Raw genomic sequence first — 22260 nt, 5'->3', positions numbered from 1 at the left:
GCTAATGGATAGGAGTCTTAAAAAAAACAGTTTAGTTAATTTTGCTTAGCTACTCATACTAGAAATGCTTTAGGAAGAGCTCTTTTAATGAACAAGATGGAGTAGAGCAAGCTGAAAGGGGTTCAGTGCACATATGGATACGGCGATTGTTTCAAAAGATGTACGCAAACTAAAATACTGACACTCCTCTCAAACGTTGGTATCCTTGAAGTATAACTGCTTTCCTTATTTATTTATCCATCAAAATGGATTATAAATAAAAAAAAATAATGAAAACTTGAAAAGCACATTTGCAATCCATTTTGCTATGTTTCTAAACAGCAATGGAATTTCTGGTGTGTTTGCTGCTGTAATATGAAAACTTAGTAATAAAAAAACTGTAACAGTAGGCTACCAGATATATCAAGTTTTAGAAAAACAATTTAAAGGTCAACACTCTTCTGCTTTTGTTGGCTCCAACTTGGTACCTATTGTATTCTATTGTGTCTGCCACTAGATGGCAAAAGACACAATAGAATTTGAGAGCGAACACTGAGCCGGCATTGAGTGGCCTTGTGAAATGGCGTCCTGATGAGATGGTGCTGAAGTTATTTCCCTCGTCACCACTAGTCTAAAGTAATGACAGTGACAGCCAATCTAAACTTAGCCGTACAGCCGAATTTAGCTGCTTTATTAGAATGAAATAATCGCTGTGTATGGAGACTTGTAAGCCGAATTCTAAATGACGATGATGTTTTCTCATAAATGCAACAGCTGACACTTGTTAATTCCCATTCAGACCGAGTGTAGCACTTGTTTTAGCATTGTGATAGTCTCTTCATTGTACAGGTGCACAGGTTGCGACGTCTTTCGAGCATTGGAGCACATAGAAGTGAACGTGCTACAGCAACACCCAACATTTTATAGGAGCTATGTTTACGCCTCTCGTCTGTTCACCGCCTCACTCGACCTAAACCGAAGCAAAGCTTCTTGGGAAATGTATTTGTCCTACAGTGTCCTTCCTACAGCGGCCACCACAGTACGCTTGTTGGCACACATACGACTCCCACAATCCCCTGCGTTGTTGTTAGCGACCCCATCTTGTGTCCTCCTCATGAATATATATCAGTCGGTATTTGCGTAGGAGGTCGGCCGACGTTCATTTCATATTCTAGCACTGTATTTTGGTCCAAATGGGACGCGCAGCACAGCCACGTCTCCGCCCTGATTTCTCTCTTAGCGCCCAGCCTCTTCCCAGCGAATTTTAATCAGTAAAATGTTTTTTCGGAACAGCGGAGGAGACTTCTGTCGGGAAAGGAAGGCAAGAGTTGAATGACTACTAAAGGAATAACTCGGCAACACCGCCCAGTTGGCGGACACTTATCACGGTGGGCACGTTTTAAGGCTTTTCAATGTAGCGCTTTTTGGTATAACCAAGTACGCACCGTTATTTATTTAGAGCGGGGGACTTTTCATTGGCAGAGATGGAAAGTGTTCAGGCTGTCGCTGAAGATGGAGCTTCGGATGGAGGCGCGACCAAGTTAATGAAGAAGCCCAGCAGACCGTCTGTCGCCCGGGGGACTCCAGCGGGTGATGGCGGTGGACAGTTGGCACCCTCCCGCGTAGAAGCAAAGAACGGGAATAGCCTCTCTCATTCTGCCTCTACGGTGGAGTCTAGTGCGTCAAACCGAGCTGTGGCGTCTAATGGCCGGGGCTCATCCAGCAACTCCAGCGCTCTCCTGTTGCGACGGCGGCGCTTGAAGAGGAACCTCTCCGCCGCAGCTGCAGCCACCTCAGCTGTCACTGCCGCCTGCAGCGGGAAGATGAGCTCGGCCCTGTCCTCTGCGTCTCTACATACTCGGAGCCTGGACAGAAAGACTCTGCTGAAGCACCGACAGAACATGCAGCTGCAGCCCGCTGATCGGGAGTGGGTGAGAGCAGATCTACACCGGGGCTGCATACATGTACACGACAGACTGACGCCTTCATATCCCCGGCCGGTCCTTTGCACTATGGACACCACAGCCGGCGAGGTGGCGCTCCGACTGAGTAAACTCAGCTCCAAGTCCTGCTCCGTTATGCGAATTTTTTGTAAAGATAGCTCTAAGACTGACCAAAATGGCAACTGCAATATGAAGTATGAATACAATGATATCCCATGCAAAGTGAAAGAACACTCGGATTTAAAAGGCAATCACCCGACTCTCCTGGAATCTACGGAATCAAGGAGCCATCCGAGTGACAGGTTGAGGCTGCTGCTTATGGATAATGCAGATGACAGGCAAAAGCAACAGGACGTTGATGGAAAACTTTTCACTCCAGAGTCAGAGTCACAGGACAATATAACTTGCTCGCTGTCAGACCTAAACTCCAACATGGATACCCCTAATGATGATGATTCAGAGCACAGAAATGGCACAGACAGCTATGGATTAAACTCTGGCTCAGATGTGGAGAGCAGTGCATTTGATGACCTGAGCTCCGGGGCCAGGCTCAGTGAGCACCGGGACTCCCTCAGTGATGATATGATTTTGGGGACGGAGGCATCCATCCTCAGTCCCTCCTTTGATAGTGCCACAGAGGGCCAGGACATGTATGGAAGCTCCTCAGATGAACTGGAGCTCGACTGTCCTGTGTCAAGTACAAGCGTGGACTCCATCTCCCGACACCGCACCAATGGCATAGCTGCTGTCACTGCCAGCTACCAGCAGTGCGACATGGGACATTTAAATGACATGACAAACAATATGGGACCAGAGAGCAGACTCAGCTCAGATAGTCTGGGCAGCTTGCCACCCAGCAGTAGTGCCGGCTCATTGTCAAGACCCTATTCTGCAGGTAATACACCTGACTTTCAAGATCTGGACTATGGCCAAGGTGCTGCAAAATCGGGGCTGACAGCACATCACAATGGAGAGTCTTGTGATTCCACCCCCACACTGTATGTTCAGCTGCACGGTGAAGCTGTGAGGAGACTTACTCCAGATGAGAGGCCTTTGCAGATCCAGAATGACTTTCTCTTTAAGCTTGGATTTAAGGACCCTTGGAGAGTTCAAGAGGAAGGACTTAACACAGAAATTGGCTCCTTGTTACGTTTATATGCAGGTAAATGGAATGACACGTTCAAATGATTTGGGATGAGTGTGTGTGCTCACTTTGTAACATTTCGAGGCCTTCTCTTTTTCACACGGTGCACCTTTGTGTCCCGTACCTTTATGTAGTTGCATATCTGACAGGTATCATAATGAAACGCATGCATTTACGCAGATATAGGATACAACATATAAGGAAATGTTACCTTTTTGCTAAAAAAGAATAACATTTAACACGCTTTCCCTTATTGAATGATGCACGTAAGTTATGTTGTTACAGTTATTTAGAGGCTTCTATTATTTCCCTTTCTTGTTCCGCCCTTAACTGTTGTTTTTGGGTCTGTAGCATTACACTTTGCTTCAGTGGACACGCATGACATTGCCACAAAGCCATCTCCACAACTTATGGTGGTCAGACATGGGGGCCCTTTCCGGCTTTTGCCCCATTATCATCCAAATGAAAAGGCTGAATGCCTTTGTGGTTGGATGGAGAACAGGGGTGGGAACGGTATGGCTGGAAGGACCATAAGCCTTCTCTGTGGATTCAGTGAATTCTGTTCATTGAGATGCTGCGCAGTGCCTGTCCTATTGGCATCCAGCACAACTAATGTCACACTAAATGCCTGCCAAACTGGGTTAACGTGCTCCTCCATAGCTCAGGAAGTCCCTTTCTTCACCATGCCGCTGCCTCCAGCACTGCTGCTGTAGTGGGAAGTGCAGTTGGAGGGTGGTAAATAGGTGAGCATAGTGAGGATGTTTGAGGAGCAACTGTAGGGTCTAAAGTGTGGAAAAGAGAGACACTAGTTTCCTGTTCCATGGGGTGTTGAACTAGAGGTTATTCAGCAGGAAGTTAAAAATGGCCTCATGTGTTCACATTCACAATCGCATGTGCTTCGGGACCTTTTGTGCTCGTAAAAGTCTGGACTGCTCGAGGTATTGTTAAAATTATTTGATTTAAAGAGACTCATATGGTAAGCTTTATGAGCGTTCACTCAGGGGCTCATGTGGATGAGTGCGTATTTAGAGGACAAAAAAACCAAAAAAAAATCTAACCTTGCAGGAGCCTGTGCAGTCTGCTGCGATGTAGCTGCAGCAACGCCTCTACGTCCCATGTGAGACAGCTTAACTGTGGTCACCTGAGCCCTCCCCCAGCTCCCCCATAGCCAAGAGCACCACTCAACACCCAGGCTGCAATCTCCACAAGAGGCCTAATTCTCATTCAGCAGCAGGTGGAAGGACAATGAACAATACTTTGATACCCGCACAGACACGCACTGGAAAAGGAAAAGCAGTCCTAATGCCCTTGTGACATGTCTGGCCGGCTCTGCTGTTTCCTTATACGATGGAGGCACGCAAGGAATGTACGCTGGCTCCTCCAGAATGTCAGGCACGTTTGCTGAGAAGGAAGTGGAGGAAGGGGGTGTGATGGGATAGTGTGCTGACACATGTTGAGCTGACTTTGAATGGTTGTTCTGGGTAGAGAGGGGAGATAGGGCCAGCCTCAGCTGACTTGCTGGCTGACTCTAAGGCACAGCTGCCACAACTGTAGACCTCTGTCACTCTAAAGGCCTTTTTGTCTGCATGCCTGTGCACGCAGAGTGGCCTTTGATGCAGGAAGTGCAATATCCAAGCAGTGTTTTATTGCTTAGCTGCTCAATAGATAAAGCACTGTGCAATTTCAGTGGTAACCTAGAGCTTCAGTTTGTCAGCAAGGCAGAATGTCGTGTTATATGACTGACAGACGAGGTACTCGGCGTGATTAGGTTAGCAGGAGAATGATGTGAAGAGGCTGTAAAGTTAAGGAGTTGCCATGGTGCATCATGGCAGATCCTTCAGACAATGCAGAGACCAGTTTGACTTTGAAGGGGTCAGGTCATGCTTTGAGTGCAAAGACTGCTGTGGCCAAATGAGAAAACACACCGCGCTGCACAAGGCACACAAACACATACACATGTACAGAAGGCCGCCTAGATCAAAGGGCCGCTGTCCTCTTTGGCAGGCTGATGAGTGATCCTTTCAGAGCTGCCCACACAAGAGTCTCTTGTAATGCCCAGCCAGCTTTATTAGAATTTGTGTAGAAAGAGGGAAAAAAAAAAAAAAAGCATCGACTTATTTAATCAATACATGTACATTCTGTGGCAGACAGTCCCAAAATGATCCAGTTCTAAATAAAAATCCACTTCCTCAGGAGACTTGAGGTTTAAAGAGGTTTTTCTGTCTGTACATTGAGTCACAGCCATGGATTTAATTGCGAATCTAGGTACATAAAAGTAAAGGCTGCAGGTCAGCGTGGCTTTGTAGCAGGGCTTTTGCTCTGGTGAAAGGAGATCCTCAGTTCACCAGGTAATGAAAGTACCCCCTGCTTGGATGGTTACTGTATATTCGCCTCGCCAGAGGGAGCGTATTTGTGTTTGTAAACTTGCAAGAAGACAAAACGGCATAGTCACATGAAACGAACTCTAGAAAAGGGTTTGAGCAGGAGTTCTTAAAGATACCATCGAAGTAGACTAAATTATTTAGATTTATTAGCCAACTCAGCTTTGTAAACACACTCATGCATGCTCTTCGACACACATCATTTATTTTTTTAGCTCCCTTACCCTTCTGAAATGGACATGTGGATTATTCCATGCCAGATAATCCTATTTCCAAGTTCATATCACAGGTTTATTAAGAATTAAGAATGTTCCATTTTACAAAGGGGATCCAAACTTTCTTGCAAACAAACATTTCATCTTTATTGTTTGAATGTAGTTTGTTGAAGTGCAGAAGTAATTTGGTTGCTCAGTTAAAGAGTAAAAAAAAAAGATTTATTTATTTATACATTTCTGAATGAATCGTTTTGTAGCTACAATGTCACATTCACTGGCTTTTAGAATTTTTTTTTTTCTCATTTTGACCTTAAGGGATTCTGCCAGAACCTTTTGTGTCTCGGGGGAGTTTTAGAAGATGTACTTGTGATAAGTCTGAAAAATAATACTACTTAACGTGGAACTTCTGCATTTTTGATTTTGAACATTCTCAAGAAGATAGTCATTGAACTCTATGTATATTATTGGGTTCAGCTATACTTGACTGAGTTGCATTTAAAGGCGGGGTAGGGGATCTTTTTCTCGAACATTTTTTTACATATTGCTTGAAATACTCTTCACACCCCCATTGCAACCAATTAATTAAAAGTTTTGACACAAAAATGAAAAGTTTTAGTGGCCTCTAGAACGTACAATCTAGGAAAAACAGTATCCAATCATTGTGAACGGACCGTTCACAATGATTGGATACTGATGCCGTCTATCAAACTGCAATCTGCTCCTCCCTCCCCCTCCTTCTCCCTGTGCGCGTACCCTGCTCCGTGAACGTCCAGAAGCTTGGCAGGAAGCTAAACTAGAGCCAGCTTGGCTAGCACCTAGCATTATTAAACATATAGTTATCATATACTAAATACGGCAACGATCGATGCTTGCTGTCAGAACAGCGCTCGTGCACCTTCGTGCTTGTGCGCGTTCATGTACTCTAGAGGCGTGCCTTCGGGGGAAAAGTGAAGAAAAGGGTTGGGACTTTTTACCTGTGTATTTTCAAAATGCAGCTTCGCTGGACTCAAAATCCAGGATCTCTTACCCTACCTTTAAGTGTTCTTATTGTTTACGCCTGTAAAGTTGACATGGGATTGCAGATTATCTGTTGATTTTGGTGAATATTCACTATATATTTCCACCTAAGGGACTGGGAGGGTCATGTGTGTTGGCATGGAAGGAACTGTGTTCCGCAAAATGTAAATGTTGATGTGGAGATTCGGTGCGCTTCAAGAGTAAAATCATTGGCCACCAGCATAGACAGGGCTTGAAACTATCTGGCAACTACAAAGTTATTGATTCCCTCTCAGCTCCATGCAGCTCTATAGCTTGAGCCGCTCAAAATTAGAGTCGGTGATGCAGATATTGTGAGCTTGCTGCAGGTAATTTCAAGTAATTCCTACGTCGCTCCCACCGTCTGCCAGAAAAAGGGAAACTTGGCAGGAAGAATTGCTCACTCAGAACTGATATAATGGAGATTGTTCGGACACCGACTTTGGCTTTACAAAAAGTAAATGCTCTATCTGCTCGCAAATCGTTCCAGCTTTGCACATCGGTGACAGCCATTACAGCGTAGGGAGGAGGATACCATACGTTTTCTCTGCAGCAGTGGTAAAAAAGTATTTGTAATCTGATGCTCATTGGCTCACTCTTATTGAAGTGCTTTTTTTTCTTTCTTTTGAAAATCCAGACAACAACTCTGGTTTATTGCTTTGGGATCAAGCCACAACTCCACTGCTAACAGTACTCTGAGTTTCTGGGGAAACTCCAAAGCATCTTTAAATGACAGAGTATCACAGAAGTGTGTACTACGCACGTAGCATGTGACTATGTTTTTATTTTACTGGCGTGCATAATAGACGGACAATGTTTGGTACTGCAGTGGAAATAAAAAACAATCTCGTGCTACCCTGACTTGGATAAAGTGGATATGAATTTTTTTTGACTTGCGGCTTAAAATTCTCTTTCAAATTAAAGCATTTTCTGAAGGCAGGAAGAAACAATAAAATAAGAGCATCCAACCGAAGCGTAAGAGGAAAAGGAAATGTCAGAAGAGCCGTGAGTAATACATGACAGGCTAACTGTCTGCTAGTAATGTAATTGTGAATATTCCATGCTGATGGAAGATGTTACCATTTTCAAAAGACCGTGATCATTCCAGATTTACTCTAAGCTTTGTGACATCTCACTTTAGAACTATGTCTTTGCAGTCCTACCTTAGGGACTCTGAGGAGGCGGCGGCGGCCAGTGACGTGATGACTTAAAGGACTCTGCAGGGTTTAAAGGCTTAATGAAGCTCCCGGCTTTCTGCAGCGAGCTCTGTGGCAGCTATTAAGCAAAGAACCACTCACTCTGTCTTGTCTTTGCCACGCTGCTCTCTTCGTACAGTCAGCGCGCCAGATTACTCCCACTCTAGGACTTGCACTTCTGTGAGAACAGTTTTTAAAGGCCAGAGAAAACAGGCTGTGCGACTGTTTGTCAATGTTTTGTTGTGTCCATTAGCAGCCACTGATTATCCTGATAGCATCCTCTCCTGTGGATTGCTTTGAATGGATTTTGTTATTCAAATGATGTTTTTTACGACTGACATGAAACTAACTTTCACTGAGATCTGTTTAACTTGCTCATAAAGTACAACCCGTCATCTATCCGAAGCCTCCTGGAATAATGTTTTGCTGAAATGAGGCACTACGCTGAAACGCTCAAATCCAATATGCATGTGTCAGTGGGATGTTTTTTCTTCTTTTTCTGTGTGTTCCACAGAGACAAGTGAGCAATTAAAGAATATATTCATGTATTTCTCTTCACATGCGCGCCACACAGGCAGAGTTGGTCTTAAATAAAATGTGCCCACAACAGCTTCAGCATTCAGCTAGACAGCTGCGCCTCAGAGGATATGCGCATGTGTGTGTACTGAGGCGGGCGTTGAGAGGATGGTGCTTTCAGTTTGTAGCAGTTACAACCAGGGGAACTGTTTTCTGTCTCATATAGATTGCCTTCTTGGCTGAAATCTCTCCCCTTCTCTCCTCTCACGCGAAATTGTCCTCCCTCTCTCAATTTTGTGTCATGATCGATCCTCCACCCTCTCTTCTCACTATCTTTTCTCGTGTCTCCTCCTCCCTCACACCATCTGACAGTTTCCATTTGTCTTCCCCGTATCTCTACCTTTCCTTAGCTTATTGCCGTTCATTCCAGGAATTACCGGTCGCTGTCAGAATTGTGTTTGAAATATACTAAAAAGTGAAAAAGGAACAGGTAGAGGACTAGCATACTTTAAGAGCTTTTCCTGTGAATAGATGTACATCCTTATATAGTTATGTTTGGGTTGAACCCCCTGTAGGAGTTAGTAAAAAGGGAAAATGCAATAGAAGTTATCATTGCTTTGTGCTAAGCAGCTGAATCTAGGCTGTCTTGAGTGATGTCTGTCTGATATGTCACTGCAGTCTGCCAGCAGGAATATCTTAGATGGGGAATTGGGAAAGGGGGTAGGGATGGGCAGTGGTTTCTGCCTGCCAGCCTTATGGGACAAGCCTAGCCTATGAGCTGTCTGTCAAGCTGCCCTTGCCAAATGCACCACGGGAACTTTGCAGGGTCAGAGTTGATTGTGCCCACTAGCAAAGGCAGTGGAAAGATTCCCTTCTTCAGCCGGGTCATAGAGTAGGCCCACTGTCCCTGAGCTGAACACCAGCTCCAGCTCCAGCTCTGACCACATGCATGAGAGAGGATTAGAGACAAGCCAGCAGGGGCTCACTATCCGCAGCTTTGATCAGCAGCAGCACGGCCTAATACCAGGCAACATCTGCAACCCTCAGCATTACAGAGGCCCAAAAATTCCGATTAGGGAACACGAGACATTCTTGCCTGCTAGTTTACAGGACAGAACTGTGTCAGTTCCTGGATGGGAGGTTTCTAAATACCCCCACACTGGTGGTACAAACGCTGATTTGTTTTACAAAGCCAGAGTCTCAAGAGAGGGCATTTGGCTTTTTGTGTTATAGCATTTCATTTTCCTTTAACATTCACTTAGTAAATGAAAAAAAGGTAAGATTCGGTTTGGTTTTGGGGCAGCTTTGTATTGAATATTTTGCCATCAGAGCCAACAGAGTCATTTTTGTGTCCGTCGGAAACGCGAGGCTGCAGAGATTATGTGTTTTGCAAACACCATTGTTAGGGGAATTCAAAGTGTTAGGAGACTGTCCTCAAATCATTGTTTGCCTAATCTGGATATAGCTAGATAACGCAGGTTTGGGTGGAGCTCTTTCTCTACAAGAGGGTCAGAGTGGTTGATGGGAAATGACCCAGTTTAAAGTTCGCCTCTCTCAAAAAATGCTTGTGCAAGTGTGATACTTCCCCATTGGCAAGTGAGAGTAAGATAAAGACTTGGAAATGAGCTGACATGGTACAGCCTGTACCATGTACAATCTGTTTATTAGTTACACAACAACGTAATGTCATATTTTTTTTTCCCTCTGCTTGTTTTATCGTGGCTTAAAAGATTTTTGCAGGTTTGAATAATTTGAAGTATCAGAAAAGTATCCCCTTTCATGAAGGTATTTTATTGTGACCTGGTTACAGATGTGTTCATATTAATCTCCACATTCAGTGGATTAATGAAAAGCTTATCGCATGCAAAAAAAACGGGCAATCATAAGCCCTAATAAAGATAAGAATTATAGCGGGGCTGTTGCATGGTTTTGCATTGAAGTAACAGGTGTGCCTACTAAATTGTCACGTCAGTGTATATCACGACGGTGTGTCTGAGATCTGTCAAGCTGAACGCTCGGTTTCAACCCAGACAGACTCGGGAGACAACACTCCTGCTGGTCTCAATCATTAACATGGCAATTTGCTTGTCCCTTGCTGTTCGCTCTGCAGTTTGATAATTCGCCAGATCCCTGAAAAAAAAAACGTTGAGCTGTCACCTGCTGTACCAGGAAGTTACCCGTCACTTTCCCAGAGCTTGTGCCTCTCTTTTGGATTTCATACCCTTGCAGATTCTTACTCTTCTGTGGCCAGCCCCATTCTGTCTCTGTTAGTGGAGTTTGTTTCGTAAATGCACTTTTTTTTTTTTTTTTTAAACTCTGCTCACTTTTCTGCCTTGCAACGCTTTCCAGTACCTCTGGTTAAAGGCTTTCCCCTCTTTAGTTGTCTCGCCATGACTCTCTCTCACTGCCCTGCTACCCTTGCACCCCCTCACCCTCCTCCTCCCCACTTTCGCTCAGTGCCACTGTGTTCACATGGCCCCTGCATGTGACACGAAGCTGAGCCAAAACACCCCGGATGCCCGTTTCAGCCCTCCGCTGTTCCAGACCTTGTTAAATTTTAAACAAAACAAAAGGAAAGGGAAGGAGGGAGACTGAGAAGAAAAAAAAAAAAAAAGAAGTGAACACGTGGACCAAGGGGAATGTGCCTCAATCTCAATCTCATTCATTCCCTCGATCTCTCGATCTGCATCATCGAGAGAGCTCAGCCCTTTGATTCTTGTGCTCTCTCTCCCTCTCTCATTTAGCTCTTCTGGCGGTAAAGCCCTACTTTTGCCTCATTCTCTTTTCTCTCATCTGAACTGAATTGAACTGATTGTAGCCCTAAACAAATCTGGGGTCTGATTACTTAATGGCTAGTCCTTTGGTAGGATTAAAGGACAACTGTATATGTAGATGCTGTCCTCATGGACTGCTTCCCTTTCATTTACCCCAGATGCTCTGTTAATGCAGCGATAAAAAGTCGTCGGGATTACAAATAATAACAGTCATTGATTATCTTGCTTATGCTCTTCCCTTGTGTCAGTACATTTATTACTGTACATTTTCCCAATCAAAGGACAACCAGTCTTTGGATGTCTTTACTGTAAAGAGTCCAAAAACAACTTGTATGCCTGCAACATCCCAGTGGGTCTATGCCAGATTTGATTAAGCTTTAAGAGTCATTAATAGCTTTTGATAATGAATGGTGTTTGGGGGTGGGGGGGTGTCTGTGCCGTCTGTGCTCTGCGGCCCACCCTGTGGGAAAATGAGAAACTAAAGGCGGTTTAACTCTATTGCATTGTGAATTAGAGGCTAATCAATCGGGGATGAAACATTCTCTCATTGTCACCACATACTGCACTTGTAAAGACAGCGTTCTGGCATCATGCATAATGCATTATGATGGATGAGACCAGATTTGTTGGCAAGCTGCAAGTGGCAGCATGCATTGTCACAGTGCCGTTGATTTGTGTTGTGTATATTATTAAGTTGCCTTTCGCTCTGTTGAATTGTCCTCATATTTCACTTGCAGTGAATGGTCAGAACTCAGTTACTTCATAATCTCCTGATTGAGGTCGTTCGAGTGGAATATTTTGCACAATCATTAGTTATTTCGATTAATCTAAACAGAAATGTCACATTGCCATTTCCACTGAATTTTCCAATGTATGGCCCTCCTTTCATCTGGTTCTGCACCCTTCCTTTGCTGTGTTTTAATGGCAATAATTGTTTGGCGCTTAACTTGTTATATCTGCCTTTGGGCCTGAAAGATGAAAGAAAATATCTGTTCCAATGTTTAACCTCAACAGATGGCGCCTCTCATCATAAAGCCCACACATATTAATAAACTATGATTAGACCTATGCCACAGAAGTGGCATGAAATAAATAGATGGAAGACTTTTTTTGTTATTTGTATAACAGTCAGTCGCAAACTAAAATTTCTGTGAAAGCCTTAGTAGCAACATGTCAACTTGGTGTGCTTCTGTGATCAGATGGCACAGATGCTTCACTTTCATCTCCTCGTTCATGAGCTAAACGAGTTCAGACAGAAGCCTCAAGCAGGCTGCAGTTTTCAGTCCGTCCGGCATTATGTTCATCTCACCAGTCCTGCACGTGCTCTGTGTGATTTTTACAGTACAATACACTGCTCTGGTATTCACCCAGTCCCTTGCTCACTCCAGTGCTATTCTCCTACTGCATCTATGAAAACGTCGCTGCCGCCTACTTAAATCTGCTTTTCCTCTACTCAGGAATCCGTCTACTCTATGATTGGTAGCACATGCTCACTGCACACAGCTCATAAAATCACATCTCTTCACTGTGATTATCGCTGTCATCTTTTCAAAAACATTTCGTCCTTTATCGCACAAAACTTTACCTCGGTTGGCTGTTTTAACATGTTAAATATAAAGTCGATATTGCAGCCCTACTTAATTCTATACTCTTTCAAAATGAATAATGGTTTGATAATTCCAATAATTGATGTTGTGAATGAATATACAAAAGCAGAATTGATTTTCTTTTGCCAACACTTGAAGTTATTTCCCCGTACAGGAAAGATGGCTAACGATGTCAGTGCAAGGAAATGAGTCTTTTTAAAGTCCAATCTTACATCGTTTCCAGCTTTGATCTGTAGATCTGTGACCCTGCTCCTTCTGCGGACCTGTCGAAGCCTCCGTCTTTGATTTATCGGGACATTGTACGTTGACTGAATTACTGACATGTACAGACAGACACACAATCTTTATGACACGAAAGTATGACGAGAAAACATATCTTTAGAAAATATAGCTCTGTTAAATAAGCGTGGGGGAGGTTGCCGAGAGGTTCTTTTGCGTCTGTCAATTTTTTATATTCTTTTTAACAGCATTATCAGTAGATTTTAGCTCAAATTCATCTTGGATTCAGTGTTGCATAGAGGGAGCTTCTCCTTTCGAGCTGTATGACGCATATGTTTGACAATACAGAAATAAGTAACTGGGCTTATTATCCTGATCAGAAAATCAACCGAAGTCACAGAGACACGGTAGTGCAACAATGTGATAATTGGCAGAATTTTTCTTTTTTTTCTTGTTCGTAACCTTTAAATTTGCTCTCTCTAATTTCCATTATTTCCGGCCTTCATGCATCTCTTTTAATAATCAGTCAGTATAACCCTACTGGAGGGTATAGCCGAAATACAAAGGATAATTTTCTATAATAATTTCTACTCCCCAGACAGGTTCACACGTGATAATAATTTCTGCCGCAGTTAATGTGATATTTAAAGAAATAATTGATCGTCATTTTGGAACAATTTGGAGCTGTGCTTCCGTGACATTAAATCCAACATCTGCTGTGTAGTTAGAGATAATATTCTGTCCAGTTTATTGAAGAATACACTTTGGCAGTGTTTACCATCACCCCAATTTTAGGAAAAGGGCAATTATTGTGATTGTCTGGGGGGGAGAGAAAAAAGGTTTGGGCACTGATGAGCACTGAATTTGAAATGTCCCCTTTATTCATTTCCATTAGTCTCAGACATTATTAATGCAGTGGTACAAACGAACAGGGAAGCCCAGGGTGACAAACGTGGGAGTTCCTGCAAGCTAATTAATCATTGACATAAACATGCACACAGAGATGTGTGAGCTCATGCGTGAGCTCCCTGCCACAGTCAGCGGTAACCTTTTTGCACTACATCAAACCTTCAGCGTCTTACCAATTAGCAAACTCATCTTGCCTCTTTAGCCTCGGTTTTAGAGAGAGGTGTTGTCAGCCTGCTTCTTATCGCTACTCTCCCGTCATCCCTCGCTCTCAGATTTCACCCTCCCTTGATGCTCTTCCCAGGGGTGTTGAATACTAGGTGGGTAAGTCTAAACCTCTGTGTCTGGAAGACTGTTATTGTACAGTGCTTAAGATTATAATATCTCATTCCCCCGCTCTTTCTCACCCTCTTTAAGCCACCGTATAGTATCAGGCCTTGCACTTTTTCAAAGCTGTGTTCTGTAGAATGCCGCAGAGACGGCTTGGTGCTGTATACAGGCTATTAGCAACTGCTGAGTGACAAAATGTGGAGGCTGAAGCGACACAGTGATGCTGCTGATGAGCAACCAGTGTCCTAAGTGAAAAGATAACACGTGTGTCTGGGGAGAGAGATTTCTGTAAGTAACGTTCTGCAGTGAAAACATTTTGTTTATTATCAATCATTTTTGGTTTGTGAAATTGCGAAAAGATTGACATTACGTAACATTAATTTAGTAGACTCTCGACTCACAAGTGAGGAGCAATTGCTGGGGATTGGACCACCAATCATCTGACAGTAGGACAACCGCTGCAGCTCCTGGTGTTTTTGCATTGATTTTTTTTTTTTGCCCGTTCAGCAATCCACAATCAGTTCTTGATTTAAAACTGTTTGGAATTCTCTGATTCAAGAAGCTAGAACTTTTGATTATGTGCACTCAGCTTTTAACAATAGATCTGTGTCTTTTTTGCTCTTGGGAGTTTAGGAAAGTCTATAGTCTAAGAAAACAACTAACCAGTTTTATAACAAAATCCCTGTATTTAGGAGATATGCATGTTAGGTCAGTAGTGATTCCTACATGGCCACAGGAGTGTTTGTAAATGGTTCTCTGTGTTAGCTGTTGGATGGACTGGTCTGTCCAGGAAAACAAGATCTGCCCTAACCTGGGAAGCGATAATGAATGGATGTAAGTCACATTTGAAATGTGTCTTGTAAACTCCTTAACTTTATGAAAGTCCAATACGACACTTTCAAGGATTAACATGACAAGCAAAAATGTTTTTCATTCTTCCTGATGCATACTTTGTTTTATTGGCTAATTGTTTTCATATCAACCTGGAATTCCAAAGAATTATGGAGAACAGGTGTGAACCTATAGTCCTTGTTTTCCATCTGCCCTGTTTATGATCGGAGTCCATGTGGTGTGGTGGAGCGATGAAACATAATTGATGTACAAAGTGTAAAAGTGTGGATGCATGCCACTGCTCACATCGGGTTTGAAGTCTCCTCCATGCAGACGCTTATGTTGTTTGCTATCTGCCTTTTTGTCTTTGTGAATGCCTGGCCAGTGCGCAATCCTGAATATGTGTCCTCGTGTCATGTGTTAGCAAGAGAGCTGTTCGACTAAAGGCAAGAGCTGCATCATTCATGAATGTGTGCCACCCTGTGTCTGTACTGCAATGACCTGTAGCTGTCAGCGGTGTATCCTTGGGCATGATGGCACAGGTTGTGCTGAGTACACACTGCTGAGGTCTGTGGGAGGGGCCAGGACTGGGTGAGCCCGTCTGGAGCTGGGAAAGAACCTGTGAGTTCAGAAAAGCCATTCAGTGTGGGGAATTGTCTGTCTCTCTTTTTGAAAATTCTTTCATCGTCCTCTTTCCCTCTTGGAGGTGGTTGGAGGCCTTTTTGATCTACGTGAGGACACTTAAGCTGGATGGACTTTGTAGAGGTGTGATATTGGGTAAGCTGGGCTCGGAATGGTGGCTCCCAGCCTACAAAGACCAACGCATAAAGCCAGAAAAACTTTAAGTCTGAACAGGCGAATATTAGGGGCGAGTAGACGATAGTGTGGATGGCAGCTTGAGGTAGTAAAGCCTGTTGATATACACTCCAGAGAGTGTTTACGGAGAAAGATAAGTTGGAAAAATGAAGAAATGCATTACTGCTGAGAGCTTTCTAGCCCCGTTAAACATTGAAATATGTACACACTCACACACAGTTAAAAACTTTTCCAATCACAACCTATGTAAGTGTGTGTGGGTGGGTGTGTGTGAGCAAGGAAGTAAAACAGACACATTACATAACTGGACACCACAGCTCTCCTGCCTGTTTACTATCACAAAGCAGTAACTCAGTTGGCACGTGTGCAGGCTTGCCTCATCCTGTGTGTGAAAGTGCAATCTCCTGTTTGTGTCTCACACGCTCATGACCTGCTGATAATTTATTATTTCCCGACATTCAACAGCCATCGTCTTCTACGCCAGTGAGCCAGCTGTTCATGCATTTTCTTAGTATCACGCCAAAATAATTTGAGCTTTTGATGGTAAATGCATCTAGCCCTTCACCGACAAGATATAGAGACACTCACTCCAAGTGGAAGTGACTTCAAAGACTTTTCTGATCTTTAGCAAAATAACAGAAAAAAGGATGACTATTAAATTAGCAAGACAGTTTGTCATTTAAGGTCCTCTTTGAAAGCTTGCTCGGTCATTCTCTGTCCCTCTGCCTGCCATTTTTCGAGGATAATCAAAGCATTTTACAATATCAATCATATCGTTTTGCTTATTTTCCCTTCTGACCGCCATTTAGAACAACATCGGTTCTGTCATTATGTTAATTTATGAGATTACCCCAGATTTCATAATAAAATGACACGTTTATCTGTCACTGGGGGCAGCAAACCAGAGATCCTCTACACACACAGATGACGCATGACAAGCTGCGTTGACAGTGTTCAGAAGATTTCAGAACAATGGGGTGAAATAATTAGCGAGAAACTGCGATTATTTAAAACATTTTTTGACTGAACTGAACATATCCTGAACCTGCCAATACTGTCCTAAAGGGGAGAATCGCCGGCAATACGACGTGACACAGACACAGGAGGTTATTTTTGAGTGGGCCGTCTTGTTTTTGGTCAGTATCTAAGTAAATGATATTTAAGTGGCCGTACTATTGGAAGCAGTACATAAAAAGACAAGCAGTTTAAGACCGCAAAATATGAAAACTACTGTACTCCGAGAAATCTGAGAGTATGTGTGATGGCTCCAGCAGAGTTGATAAGAGCAAAAAGACAAAAAACAAAAGGAAGACGTTAGCAGAGTAATGACCATTTATATATAGTGTTACATTGTTATGTATGCTTCCAGTTGTAGCAGTCTAAGAGGAAGTGGTGTTTTGTCTGTTTCATGCCACGTGCAAGGATAAAGCTGACTGAGATTAGCTCACACAGGCTGATTGTACTTTTTTTCCTCATGATTATCTCTGCCTCAGGTGACAGGTTGTGACTGTAGCTATTTGTCTTCAGACTGATCATACTTCATACCTTTCTGTGCCTTATTTTTCCCTCATCTTCATCTCAGCCATGGCATGACCTCATCTTGTTTTCTTTTGCCTTCTATTGTGTGCAGATAGTAGATCCCTTTTTATCTCTGTGAACCGGCCTGCATAGCTCCCACTGTTTATGCTGCTGCTCCAACAACCATGATGGCCTCTCATTATTTCCTCTGTAGCATGTTTTATGTTTTATTTGAATACACACAAACATACTAACTAATCCATCTGGGACTGCTTTACATTTTCTCATTCTTGCAATCATATTCAGATTTACTCCCATGCATTCAATTCATTTGGAGCACATTTTCATGCAGACACACCGTGTACGGCATTTGCATTATGCTGCACACAAACAAAGGGCTATGAAACAATCCCCAGAGTCCTTGTGTGTCTGTGAGCTCTTAGGTAGCTGATCAGTAGGCCTGTGTTTTTCAGTGCAAGGTTTCATAACACACTCTCATTACATAACAGCAGCAGGAGTGGAGCTGGGGAGAGAAGGCAGGAGAGGGGGAGCACACATCTATATACGTCAGTATCCAGTGGCCAGGGAATCACTTGGGGAAAATCTCCTTTTTCACACATTGATGTCAATACTGATGATTTTTTTAAAGCATTCGTTCCCACAATTCCCTACTCTGCCCACTGCATCTGAGTTTATTTTTTTTAGCGGCTTTTGTTCCAATAACACGTTGAAGCATCATGTTCACAGTGCAGAGGTTGATGTGATGGATGAGGTTGCTGATGGTTAATGCTGTTACTTTTTCTGCTTAAGGCCACATAAGTTGGTTATTTAGAGAGTCATGGAAGACTTATATGATTTTTATGAGACATAAGACCTATGATTGCACATTTTAACAGCATTTGCATCTGCTTCTGTTTCAGCCGATAAACTTGAATTTGCATCAGGTTGACATGACGTGGCCGGCTGGATTGAGTTTCTGCAACTGTGCTCTAACTTCAGTTCGAAATTAGATGTACAGAATTGCAAGTTAGTGTGCAAGTGGGCCAAGTTTGAGGAAAAACAAGAACAAAATAATAATCATGATAATTAAGCCTTAAATACACCACAAATACTCCATGAGGTAATCCCTGTGTCATTATGCCTCCCTAAATGCCCCTACTGGTTGTCAGTGATAATGTGATGGCCTGATAACTTGAACAGTACAATGCCTTGAATAGCAGAGAGCTATTTACTTCCTTTTTCCCTCAGGGCAGAGGGTAATAATGCTGTGAAAGGAAAGATACTGTAGGCTGTGACCTCATTTGGAATCAGGGTTGTTTCACTGGACTGAGAGAGGATGTTTTCTATAGCGTCTGCCTTTGTGATGACATACTTAAAAGAGATGAGCTTTCATCATTTGATGATCTATTCTCTTAAGAGAGAAGGATGAAAAACATACTTTTTTCGTGGCCCATGTCTCCGTGGCCCTCCTCTTTAATATTGGAGAGTGGGGTGGGGTATATCCTCCGACCTTTGCTGATGAAGCAGAAGGATGTTCAGTGTCTGATGGCGGAGAGTAGCAATAAGAGCATTAAGCTATTCCATGTAGTACTGGGAGCACTCTTGAATTTCTAGTTGTTGAGATGTCAGTAATCACTGTTGATTTCAGTGTTAGCAGTTTTTTTTTTTTTTAATTTAGAATGTTTTTTTTACGCAGTGGTTGACCGAAGAAACCTAACCTAGAAAAACCTCCTCAACAAACTGTCCATCAGTTTAAGTCTATGGAGTATTGTGGGAGTGTTGTAAAATGTGTGCATGATATTGTTTTGTGTAAACTCTCCTCTGGCTTTTCTTACACATTTTTCAAAGTTTGCCAAATTTTTCAACCATTCAGGTGTCTGCCATAGCCAGTTTACATTATTTCCCCTTCACAGAAGATAATACTCCTGAACTCTCTGAAACGCCTCATTTGTTATCCAGGCATCTCCTTCCTCACTTATCTGCATGGCCATGCAACACATTTGCACAAAAATGTTTTGCATACCTCAAAAAACAAGCTACTGCCTCTCACTGACCAATCAGGGCAGACTGGACTTTTCTGGAAGGGGTCCCTATTTTAAATGGGTAGGGTTCATGATTTTAGAATATTGGCATCAAAATCTGAATTTGTCACTATTATTTTTCTGTCTTGAAATATTTTCCTTGTTTTTACTGGCTTTGTGTATTTCTACCACCACAGTGGTCCATGTTGCTTAGCGTGCCAATCCCCGCCTTAAAGTGGCAGAATGTAACATGAGGCACCTCGGCAAACTTCTACATCACCAAATTTAAATTGTGAGCTCTTAAATGAGCACACTAGGCAATTCTTAATGTTTGTGTGGTTTACCATCTTGGCATGCTTAAAGCTTTTCATCACTGAACACAACAAACAGGTGAAGCCGAGGCAGATTATCTTTAGTTTTGTGTAGGTCTGGACCAAAGGCCTGTAAGTCTAGCATTTTGGCTAACTTCTTCACACAACATGAAACCATCTTAAACACTTTCCAGTTTTGTCCTTGTATGATATTTTGACTGCTGAAGAAACTGTTTAACGATGCCTTCCTGGAAGCCAAAATACTAAAACATAGGTCTTGTATTTTTCAAGTGTTAAGCCAAGATTGCAGCCCAGCATATACAAGCCGAGCACATTCCAAAGGAAGAACACAGACACGTGTAAGCGCTTGTGGAAAGGTGTCACGCTGCGATAATGCAGGAACATCTCACTTATATCCCATGCAAATGTACCTCATCTTCTTATCACTTTTACACAAAGTACAGCTTGATACATTTCACACATCAGCACATCCTTGGTCCCTGAGGACGAGCCAGCCCCGTCTTACTTTCCGACTAGACCAGTTTGTGTGAGAACATCTGGGGCTTTTTCAAGAAGGCTTGTAGTATTAAGAAGCTACTAATTAAGAGTCACTTATTACAGAAACTTGTTACTTTTCTGTTTGTCAATGCCACCGATCCTCAGTTCAGCACATGCACATACATGAAAGGTTCAGAGAAATGAAATGCAATGCGAGAGTAAATGTGGAGCACTTGAGTGAGTGCAGCGAGTGGCCTGTCACCCGAGGTGGCCTTTGCCACCTTCGAGCAAGGCTTGGCAACCGCTGCAGGGCAGTTGGCTTAACAAGGCCTGTCACTTAGGATCTTAGTTTTAACTTCCAAGTCACAGAGACATCAGAAGAGAAAGAGGAGTGATGCGAAAATAAATGAAGGAATGGCATGGTTGGTCAGATCTAAGTCAGTGTGGCCTTAAAACACTGTAAAGTGAATGCATTTTGACATTGCATGTGCACATATGTGTACGTGGGGCGTGTGGGTGTTATCAACCAGGACAGTGCAGCTATTTGTGTCACAGCGTAAGCATCTGGCCTTACTGAGTTTGATATATAGCTTTCTTTATTTTTTTTTCGCCAACAACTTCCCTCAACTCCAGTTTGTTCTTTATAAAAATAATCTTTGTTTATTTTTTATTTCATCAGCAACACCTTATTTGAGAAGAAAAAGCTTTAGATTGTCATAGATCCAGTTTTTAAAGATGCTGCCCCAGTGAGAATTCAGAAGCATTTGTAAGTCTTGCAATCCGGTACGACACATCTGGCATTGCCTTTATAAAAAAACAAAAACAATTGTGCGTCTACGCATGCTCATGTTCTGATGAGATTTATGTGGGTCATTGATGCTCTATGGTGTGGCATGCCCAGTCCTGAAGTGGAGGTGTGCCAATGTCAGGTTGTATTTAGCAGCGCATTGTCATCATCCACATGTATGTTGTTGATAGTACTGAGAAGATCCAGAGGAAAGAAGTGTTTAATCTGTTAAATAAAAGATGGATTAAGAAGTCTTAGGTGCTGATTACCAGCAGTGAGGAATCAAAGCGGCAACGGCAGGGCATCTGGCAGCCAGTTATTGTGGCACAAATAATATCACTGATGTTAAACAGCCAGGGATCGTTTCTCTCGTGTCCATGTGGTTGTTTTGGGGTAAATAAAATTAGAAAAAACAGCTGTTACACATGTGTTTGCTCATTTTTCCTACTGTGCAACTCGACTTTTAATAGATGTCATAGACCTTTCATGCCTTTTTTTAATGTTTGGTTTGGATTAAGACTTTTTAAGGTTAAAAAGTGAACGTTTGGGGCGGTCGGTGGTGTAGTGGGTTAAGCAGCCGCCCCATGTACAGAGGCTACAGTCCTCACTGCAGCTGGCCCCAGTTCTAGAATGCGCTGCTGAGGGTGGCAGCACGTTGGAGTAGCTCTGTACCTCACATTGAGATTTATTCTTTTTTCTAAATTTCATTCCTGTTATTTCTTGGAAGAAATTGCATTTTTTGGACAACTGTTCCTTCCTGCCTTGGATGCTGTGCAGCTGGATTGATTTTTCCCAATACTTTTGTATATTTTGCTCTTTTGTTATGATGCATAACCATAGCAACAGGGTGGTTTACAACAGGGAGCAGCTGATTAACATTGGAAAAGCAGAAATAATTTGACAACTGAAGCCAGAAATCCCACTGGAATTGAAAAGGAGGCGTCGTGGATGCAGAGCAGGAGCAAAGAGGAGAGAAAGAAAGAAGAAGTTCAAACCATCTCTGCCATCCGTCATCATGGGCAATGTAAGATCGTTAGCTAACAAGTTGGATGAACTTCTAGCCTTGACCAGGACTCAGCAAGAATATCGGGAATGTAGCATTATGTGTTTTACTGAGACATGGCTGCAGGATCATATCCCCGACTCCAGCGTCTCTCTGCCGGGCTTCCTGACTGTACGAGCAGATCGAGATTTAAAGAGTAGCAGGAAAAGGAAAGGGGGTGGATTGGCAGT

The 22260-nt window shown here is 42.9% G+C and overlaps 1 protein-coding gene across 1 annotated transcript in view; it reads left to right on the top strand.

Annotated features, from left to right (window-relative positions):
• Positions 1–1132: 1132 nt before the first annotated feature.
• Positions 1133–22260, top strand: part of phlpp1 (PH domain and leucine rich repeat protein phosphatase 1) — a 47355-nt gene continuing 26227 nt past the window's right edge. Inside the window, exon 1 of the mRNA XM_075483301.1 lies at positions 1133–3084. Within this exon, the coding sequence (XP_075339416.1) occupies positions 1464–3084 (1621 nt within the window). The 5' untranslated portion in view covers positions 1133–1463. The remainder of the gene's footprint in view (positions 3085–22260) is intronic.

The sequence above is a fragment of the Odontesthes bonariensis genome, chromosome 14 (assembly GCF_027942865.1).
Source record: "Odontesthes bonariensis isolate fOdoBon6 chromosome 14, fOdoBon6.hap1, whole genome shotgun sequence".
Taxonomy (NCBI): domain Eukaryota; kingdom Metazoa; phylum Chordata; class Actinopteri; order Atheriniformes; family Atherinopsidae; genus Odontesthes; species Odontesthes bonariensis.
The sequence above is the reverse complement of the archived record's forward strand: the minus strand, read 5'-3'. Positions and strand labels throughout refer to the sequence as shown.